This window comes from Leucoraja erinacea, unplaced genomic scaffold (assembly GCF_028641065.1).
Source record: "Leucoraja erinacea ecotype New England unplaced genomic scaffold, Leri_hhj_1 Leri_600S, whole genome shotgun sequence".
Taxonomy (NCBI): Eukaryota; Metazoa; Chordata; class Chondrichthyes; order Rajiformes; family Rajidae; genus Leucoraja; species Leucoraja erinaceus.
Genome location: NW_026576510.1, coordinates 60,001 through 70,000, shown reverse-complemented (window position 1 = coordinate 70,000; position 10,000 = coordinate 60,001). Strand labels below are relative to the sequence as shown.

Sequence of the window (10,000 nt, the reverse complement as noted above, 5' to 3'; positions counted from 1 at the left end):
AGCACCAAGGCAAATTCCCTGTATGTGAATACTTGGCCAATAAACGTATTCATACATTCATTCATTCATTCATTCATTCATTCATTAAAACAAACAAGGGTTTCTTTCACAAACAATCTCAGGCGACAGGAAACAGTAGCCCCTTTGTTCGCACTGCATTCCCACGTAGCCCCTGCCTCCTGTAGCTCAGTCAACGCATCTCCTGTGTTATTTACGTGTAGGAAGGAACTGCAGATGCTACTTTAAACTGAAGATAGACACAAAAAGCTGGAGTAATTCAGCGGGACAGGGAGCGTCTCTGGAGAGAAGGAATGGGTGACGTCTTGTGTATATATACACACACTGAATGTTTTTAAATCGTGTATTATATTGTTTACAGAGTAATCAGTTTATAATTGTGTTGTGCTGCTGCAAGTTAAGGGGCTGTCCCACTGCGGCAACCTAATTTGCAAGTTTAGAAGAGTTTAGGAGAGTTTGAAAAAGTGTCATGTTGGAGACCTCCTTTGACTATGTAGACGACCTCCTTCAACCTCCTTCGACTATGTTGAAGACCTCCTTCAACCTCCTTCGACTATGTTGAAGACCTCCTTCAACCTCCTTCGACTATGTTGAAGACCTCCTTCAACTTCCTTCGACTATGTTGAAGACCTCCTTCAACTTCCTTCGACTATGTTGAAGACCTCCTTCAACCTCCTTCGACTATGTTGAAGACCTCCTTCAACCTCCTTCGACTATGTTGAAGACCTCCTTCAACCTCCTTCGACTATGTTGAAGACCTCCTTCAACCTCCTTCGACTATGTTGAAGACCTCCTTCAACCTCCTTATGTTGAAGACCTCCTTCAACCTCCTTCGACTATGTTGAAGACCTCCTTCAACCTCCTTCGACTATGTTGAAGACCTCCTTCAACCTCCTTCGACTATGTTGAAGACCTCCTTCAACCTCCTTCGACTATGTTGAAGACCAGCTACAACCAGCTTCAGGAAAATTGGACACCGAATAGTGGAGAGTGAAGACGACCTCCTCCAACCTCCCTTCGACTATATTGAAGACTATCTACGACTACCTTCGACTATCCTCGATTACCTACGACTAACATGCCGACCTCTACTACGACTTACTTACGAGTAAAAAAAAGTATCGATTTTTTCCATGGCGACCTTTTTTTACTCGTGGGCATTTTTCAGCTAGTTGAAAAAAACGCCGCAACCTAGCTGAGGCCTCGAGTACATGGGGACTACTCTCGAGCATGAAGGAGAGTTACTAAGACCTCCTAGTACCTTGTGACGACCATGCTGAGAGTATGAGTCGAGGGCAAACTCACCAGAACTAGCGGGTTAGGTCGCCCAAGTGGGACAGGCCCTTAAGAATGTCATTGTTCTATTTATGCACATATGACCATAAAGCACTCTTGTCCCGACTGACCCTCATTCTGAGGAAGGTTTCTCAGACCGAAATGTCGCCTATTCCTTTCCTCCAGTTATTTGTGTCTCCTTAGATCGACGCAGCTCGGCTGTGGGTGAAATCTCTCGTGAACAAATGAAAAACAGCCGTTGGGCTGCATTGCTGCCAGGGAGAGTTTTGTTTAGTGTAGTTTAGAGATACAGTGTGGAAACAGGCCCTTCAGCCCACCGAGTCCACCCCGACCAGCAATCACCCCCACACTAACACTGACACTGTCCCACACACACCAGGGACAAGTTACAATTTTACACAAGCCAATTAACCTACAAACCAGTACGTCTTTGGAGTGTGGGAGGAAACCGGAGCACCCGGAGAAAACCCACGCAGGTCACAGGGAGAACGTACAAACTCTGTACAGACGGGTGGGTGTGTGTGTGTGTTGGTGACGGTGTGTGTGTGTGTGTGTGTGTGTGTGTGTGTGTGTGTATGTGTGTGTGTGTGTGTGAGTGTGTGTGTGTGTGTGTGTGTGTGTGTGTGTGTGTGTGTGTGTGTGTGTGAGTGTGTGTGTGTGTGTCTGGGTTTGTGTGAGGGTTTGTGTGTGTGGGTTTGTGTGTGTGGGTTTGTGTGGGGTGTGTGTGTGAGGGTGTGTGTGAGGGTTTGTGTGGGTGTGTGTGTGGGGGTGTGTGTGTGTGGGTGTGTGATGGTGTGTGTGTGGGTGTGTGAGGGTTTGTGTGTGGGTTTGTGTGAGGGTGTGTGTGTGGGTGTGTGGGGTGTGTGAGGGTTTGTGTGTGGGTTTGTGTGAGGGTCTATGTCAGTCGGTGTGACCATGTCCCCAGGTGCCGTTGCTGGAGGTGGAGGGTCCACTAGCGGTGGTCCAGATGCTGGAGACGCCGTTTGTGGTCAAAACTACGCCAGGTAGCGCACAGCATCACCTGTGGGGAGGGGTGGGAGAGGGTGGGGGTTTGTGAGAGGGTCTATGTCAGGGGGGGTGGGGGGGAGGGTCCCCAGGTGCCGTTGCTGGAGGTGGGGGGGTGGGGGAGGGAGAGTAGGGGGAGGTCCCGATGCTGGGAGACGCCGTTACTCACAGGGTCAACTACGGGGAGGGGGTGGGTGGGGGGGGAGGGGGGGGGGGGAGTTGGGGGGTGAGGGGGGGGGGAGGGGGAGGGGGGGGGGGGGGAGGGGGGGGGAGGGGAGGGGGGGGGGGGGGGGGAGGGGGGGGGGGGGATGGGGGGGGGGGGGGAGGGAGGGGGCGTGGGGGTAGAGGAGGTGGTGGCGAAGGTTGGGGGGTAGTGGGAGGGATTCGTAGGGAGTGGAGGGGGAGGGGAGGTAGGGGGAGGGGGGGTGGGGGGGGGAGGGGGGTGGGGAGGGGGGTTTGGGGGGGGTGGGGGGGTGGGGGAGGAGAGGGGAGTGGGAGTAGGGTATTCACTATTATGGAGGCCAGGAGAGACACTGACCTCTCCCCCTTCCCCCTCTCTCTCCCCATCCCTTCCGCCCTCTCTCCCCCCTCGCCCTCCCCCTTCTCCCTCCCTCCCCCTCTCTCTCCCCCCTCCCCCTCTCTCTCCTCTCTCTCTCTCTCTCTCCCTCTCCTCTCTCTCTCTCTCTCTCCCCCCCTCTCACCCTCCCCCCCCCCTTCTCTCTCTCTCCCCTGCAGCCTGGTACTCCACCAACGCAGCGCGGATGCGAGCTAGCCACCAACGCAGCAGGATGCGACTAGCAGCAGGGGATGGTCGCAGGCTGCTGGAGATGGGGCTGCGCAGAGCCCAGGGTCCCGACGGGGGGCTGTCAGCAGCCTCTCGCTACTCCTACATCGGAGGTGAGGGTGTGGGGGGTGGGGGGTTGGAGGGGAGAGGGGCACAGAGACAGGGATGGGTGTCGGGGCTGGGGGGGGGGGGGGGGGGGGGGGTAGGGTGGAGGGCAGGCACGTGCCGTGAATAATTACTCAGGGTAAGCTGTCGGCCAACTTTCATAATGTAGCAATGTTACAAAATGTTGAGACTTTAGAAATCAAGTCTGCAATTTATCCCATCAGATAAAGCATAAAAAGAAGTTTAATTTGACATCTAATTCACTTTCATATCTTCTGTATTATAAAAGTTATGGCCATTTTCATACTCGGAAATTAGCAACTTGTTCCCTATTGCTTTTGCATTGACAACACTGTGATTGAGGACAGTCAAAAGCCCATAACTTTCTTAAACATTAAGAGAACTGAATGAAATTTTCAGTTGTTCTAGGTTGGAGCATTCTGAAACAAATATAAAATATATTACTTGGATGACCTGAAATTAAAGCATATAATTAGTTAATTACCTAATTGTAGTTAATTACAAAATTGACCATTGTGACGGAAATAGTAATAAACACCCAGACTGCCTTGAAAATTAAAAATGTGATATTCTCAAGATCAGAACTTTAATATTATTGTATTATATGCCGTAAGTCCATAACAGATAGGTAAATACATTACAATTTCTAGCAATAGACCAAGTCTTTATGGAGAAGATCAGTTGCTAGCTGGTACATTGGCATATCATAATCAGTAGCATCATCATACTCCTCAGATTGTAACCATTAAGCAACTCTGTACATCTTGTTTTTCCTCAACTTTTCAATTTTAGCATTGTAAACTACAAGTAAGTTGTAAGTTTTTGCTCTTCAAACCATGCATGACATGCCGTTCTGCCCACTACTTTCCCATTAAGAATGTCCTGTGGATTCCATTTCTTAAGAAAAGGATATATTTTTTTAATAGCCTAATATCCAAATAACAAACTAATTTGGTGGCTTTTTGGATGGAAAAAACAGGAAAGTAGACTATTATCTGAATGGTGGCCGATTAGGAAAAGTGGAGATGCAATGAGACCTGGGTGTCATGGTACACCAGTCATTGAAAGTAGGCATGCAGCTGCAGCAAGCAGTGAAGAAGGCGAATGGTATGTTAGCTTTCATAGCAAAAGGATTTGAGTATAGGAGCAGGGAGGTTCTACAGCAGTTGTACAGGGTCTTGGTGAGACCACACCTGGAGTATTGTGTACAGTTTTGGTCTCCTAATCTGAGGAAGGACATTCTTGCCAGAGTACAGAGAGGGTTCACCAGAAGGTGCACTGCCATTCAATAAGATCATGGCTGATCATCCAACTCAGTATCCTGTACCTGCCTTCTCTCCATACCCCCTGATCCCTTTAGCCACAAGGGCCACAACTAACTCCCTCTTAAATATAGCCAATGAACTGGCCTCAACTACCTTCTGTGGCAGAGAATTCCACAGATTCACCACTCTCTGTGTGAAAAATGTTTTTCTCATCTCAGTCCTAAAAGACTTCCCCCTTATCCTTAAACTGTGACCCCCTAGTTCTGGACTTCCCCAACATCGGGAACAATCTTCCTGCATCTAGCTTGTCCAACCCCTTAAGAATTTTGTAAGTTTCTGTAAGATCCCCCCTCTTCTATCTTCTAAATTCCAGCGAGTACAAGCCGAGTCTATCCAGTCTTTCTTCATATGAAAGTCCTGCCATCCCAGAAATCAGTCTGGTGAACCTTCTCTGTACTCCCTCTATGGCAAGAATATCTTTCCTCAGATTTGGAGACCAAAACTGTACGCAATACTCCAGGTGTGGTCTCACCAAGACCCTGTCTATCCTGTTAGCCAAGAAAGCCAAAAATAAATTGGATAGGCATATGGATGAGAAGGGAATGGAGGGTTATGGTATGAGTGCAGGCAGGTGGGACTAAGGGAAAAAAAATTTGTTCGGAACGGACTTGTAGGGCCGAGATGGCCTGTTTCCGTGCTGTAATTGTTATATGTTATATGGTTATAAAGATAGCCAAATCTATCTTTCTTGGCTAACCACCTTCCAGCTTCGGCTTCCAAGTCACAGGTAAATTTTCGTGCCTTATTTTTGGCATCTTCAATGCCGGGAAATACGGTATTTAAAAACATATAGCTCAAAGAAATTTACTTACCACATTATTTGACACAAACTCCATTCTTCTCTCTTCGTTTCTTAAGATACTCTTAAGATAATGACAATCCATGTTTGAACAAAACCCGCCAAGAAACTTACGCTGCACATGCACTGTACTCAGTCCACGGTGCAAAGGCAGAATTTCAGCTGCCGTCAGCTCCCCTTGTCATTGACGGCTTAAAGCAGCATTGACGTCACGTGAGCTGCACATACTTTCACGTGTTACATGTACTGCGGATGAAAGGCACGGAGAATTACGCCGACGGAGAAGAGTTCTCCCGTGTCTTTACTATTTATATTTAGTAATTACTATTTTATATAGTATTGGTCCTCCATATTGAGGAGGACCTGACGTGGAGCGTGACCACCTCTGCGCTGCTGAAAAAGGTCCAGCAGAGACTGCACTTCCTGAGGGTGCTCAGGAAGAACAACATCACTCAGAGACTGCTGCTGTCCTTTTATCGGTGCTCCATTGAGAGCATACTAACATACTGTGTATGCGTATGGTACACCAGCTGCACAGCGGCTCAGAGGAAAGCGCTCCAGAGGGCTATTGACAACGCCCAGAGGATTGTCGGCTGCCCTCTCCTTACCTTGGAGGACTTACACAGTTCCCGCTGCATCAAAAAATTATTATAAAGGACATTTCCCACCCCGGACACTCCCTGTTTGAACTGTTGCCGTCAGGCAGACCGTACAGATCTACAAGGACAAACAGACTTAAAAACAGTTTTTACCCCACTGCTATAAAAGCACTAAATGTAGCCGCCGCCAAGGACACGCAGGGAGCGGTACAGACTAGTGGAGTGGTGGACTGTGGTATAGGCAACTGTGAAATATGGAGAAAGGTCGACAGAAGGGTGGGACTGGGAAAAAAAAATTGGTTCGGGGACTTGTAGGTGGCCTTTATGCGTGCTTGTTATATTTATAGGGCGATACATACTAAGGGACTGTGGTACACTGTGAAATCCACAGAAGGATGGAGGGTTGGGTGTTTATGCGTGCTATTTTCATGATATTTATTTTAGTTGTTTATCTTTTAATATATTACCTTGTATGTATCGTTAGCTTTTGGAAATGTTTGAATGGTGCACTGACTGGCTGACATTTATAAATTTCGTTGTACATGGTTCATGTTACAATGACAATAAAGAAACTATTCTATTCTATATTTTAGTCAGTGTAGGCAGTACCTACCCCGACGGCACGTGCCTGGTGTAGGGGTGGGAGGGGTGATCACAGACATACATGGCCTATATTAACTGTCCGTCTGGTTCCAGGCTTTGATGCAACCAGCAACGTTCTGGCTGGGAAGCTTTACGATATCCCACTGTTCGGTTCCCTGGCACATTCCTACATCACCTCCTTCACATCCCTGTCGGACGTCACCGGTCAGGTAAGTGTCACCGCGGTATCTCTCAGCCCGGGGTGTGGGTGATGGCACGGTGGCACAGCGGTAGAGTCGCTGCCTCACAGCGCCGGAGACCCGGGTTCCATCCTGACTACGGGTGCTGTCTGTACGGAGTTTGTACATTCTCCCCGTGACCTGCGTGGGTTTTCTCCGGGTGCTCCGGTTTCCTCCCACACTCCAAACGTTACCGATTTGTAGGTTCATTGTCTCTGGTGTGTAGGTCAGTGTTAGTGTACAGGGTGATCGCTGGTGGGTGTGGACTCGGTGGGCCAAAGGACCTGTTTCCACGCTGCATCTCTAAAGTCTAACAACATACGGCCAAACTAACTCTTCACATTGACAAATGCAAGAGGATGCAGTTGTGGGAGAAGCACGCGTAAACACAGCATGGAAACAGGCCCTTCGGCCCTTGTTCAAGAAGGAACTGCAGATGCTGGAAAATCGAAGGTTGACACAAGTGCTGGAGAAACTCAGCGGGTGCAGCAGCATCTATGGAGCGAAGGAAATAGGCGACGTTTCGAAATCCTTCTTCAGGACTGATGTGAGGGTGGGGGGGGGGGGAAGAAAGGAAGAGGAGGAGCTGGAGGGCTGAGGGAGAGCTGAGAAGGGGAGGAGACGGCAAGGGCTGCCGGAAATTGGAGGTCAATGTTCATACCGCTCCCCAAGCGGAATATGAGGTGCTGCTCCTCCAATTTCCGCTGGTGCTCGCTCTGGCCATGGAGGAGACCCAGGACAGAGAGGTCGGATACGGAATGGGAGGGGGAGTTGAAGTGCTGAGTCACCGGGAGATCAGGTTGGTTATTGCGGACCGAGCGGAGGTGTTCGGTGAAACGATCGCCAAGCCTGTGCTTGGTCTCACCGATGTAGAGCAGTTGACATCTAGAGCAGCGGATGCAATAGATGAGGTTGGAGGAGGTGCAGGTGAACCTCTGTCGCACCTGGAAGGACTGCTTGGGTCCTTGAATGGAGTCGAGGGGGGAGGTAAAGCGACAAGTGTAGCATCTCTGGCGGGTGCAGGGGAAAGTGCCCGGGGAGGGGGTGGTACGGGTGGGAAGGGAAGAATTGACCAGGGAAAATTTGGCCCTTTGAGTCTGTGATGACCATCAGAAAACAATAGACACGATACCCATTATATTCTCACCATCTCCCGCTGGATTCAACCACTCACCTACACACTGGGTCAAGGTACAGAGGCCAGTTCACTTACAAACCAGCACGTCTTTGGGATGTGGGAGGAAACTGGAGCACCTGAAGTAAAGCCACGTAGTCACAGGGAGAACATGCTAACTCCGCACACACACACACACACACGCATTTACGCACGTACACACACACAACACACACGCTGCGCACACAGGTATTCACGCACGTACACACACACTCATGCGCACACGCAGACACATCCACTAACACACACACATGCACGCATGCAGACACGCACACACACATCCACTAACACACACACACATACTCACACACATACACACATGCACGCATGCAGACACACACACCCACTAACACACACACACATATACACGCATGCGCACAGACACACACACACCCACTAACACACACACACACCCGCTAACACACACACACACACACGTACACACACCCAGACACACACACACACACACACACACACACACACACACACACCGACACACACACACACACCCACATACACACACACACACACACATACATACACACACCCACTAACACACACACACACACACACACACACACACACACACCACACACACACACACACACACACACACACACCACAGATACACACACACACCACACACACACACACACCCACACACCCCCACAGATACACAGCCAGTGCCCATGGCCAGGATTGAACCAGTGTGCCTGGGCCTGTCTCCGGCAGTGGGAGGTGGGTTTGTTGCGTGGGGTGGGGTGGCGGGGGTAATTGTGGGGGATGGTGATGTCCAGGCTGACGGTGTGCTGGGTGTTGTGTTTGTCACAGACGTTGGTGCCGGCTGGAGGAGACGGAGCAGCACGGGACCTGGTGTCTCTGTGTAGACGGTGGCTCTCACGTGTCTGCACCTTCCTCGTGCTGCCCGAAGACCAGGTCAACATGTCCGAGTTGGCCGCCTTCATCTCCTACGCCTCCTGCTCCCCCAACAACTTTGTGGGTCTGGTGGACACCTACAGTGTGGTGAGGTACACAGCAGGCAACACTTATTCCTTCTCTCCACAGATGCCGCCTGGCCCACTCAGTCAGGGAGTGATACAGTGTGGAAACTGGCCCTTCGGCCCAACTTGCCAACATGTCCCAGCTACACTAGTCCCACCTGCCTGCACTTGGTCTATATCCCCTCCAAACCTGTCCTATCCATGTACCTGTCCAACTGTTTCTTAAATGTCGGGATAGTCCCAGCCTCAACTACCTCCTCTGGCAGCTTGTTCCATACACCCACCACCCCTTGTGTGAAAAAGTTACCCCTTAGATTCCTATTAAATCTTTCCCCCTTCACCTTAAACCTATGTCCTCTGGTCCTCGATTCACCTACTCTGGGCAAGAGACTCTGTGCGTCTACCCGATCTATTCCTCTCATGATTTTATACACCTCTATAAGATCATCTCTTGTCCTCTTGCGCTCCAAGGAATAGAGACCCAGCCTACTCAACCTCTCCCTATAGCTCACACCCTCTAGTCCTGGCAACATCCTCGTAAATCACCTCTGAACCCTTTCCAGCTTGACAATATTTTTCATAGAAACATAGATACATAGAAAATAGGTGCAGGAGTAGGCCGTTCGGCCCTTCGAGCCAGCACTGCCATTCAATATGATTATCGCTGATCATCCCCAATCAGTATCCCCTTCTGGCTTTTCCCCATATCCCTTGATTCCTTTAGCCCTAAGAGCGAAATGTAACTCTCTCTTGAAAACATCCAGTGAATCGGCCTCCACTTCCTTCTGTGGCAGAGAATTCCACAGATTCACAACTCTCTGGGTGAAAAAGTGTTTCCTCATCTCAGCCCTAAATGGCCCATGCCTTATTCTTAAACTGTGAGGTTCTGGACTCCCCCAACATCAGGAACATGATTCCTGCATCTACTCTGTCCAATCCTCTAAGATCCCCTCTCATCATTCTAAATTCCAGTGAATACAAGCCCAGTCGCTCCATTCTCTCATCATATGACAGTCCCACCATTCCAGGGATCAATCTCATGAATCTACGCT

At 49.7% G+C, this 10,000-nt stretch overlaps 1 protein-coding gene across 1 annotated transcript in view; it reads left to right on the top strand.

The window, feature by feature from the left end:
• naprt (nicotinate phosphoribosyltransferase) overlaps positions 1–10,000 on the top strand; it is a 49,149-nt gene that overhangs the window by 10,654 nt on the left and 28,495 nt on the right. The window contains 4 exon segments of the mRNA XM_055630990.1: positions 2,240–2,318; positions 3,076–3,216; positions 6,649–6,764; positions 8,779–8,975. Of these exon segments, the coding sequence (XP_055486965.1) occupies positions 2,240–2,318; positions 3,076–3,216; positions 6,649–6,764; positions 8,779–8,975 (533 nt within the window).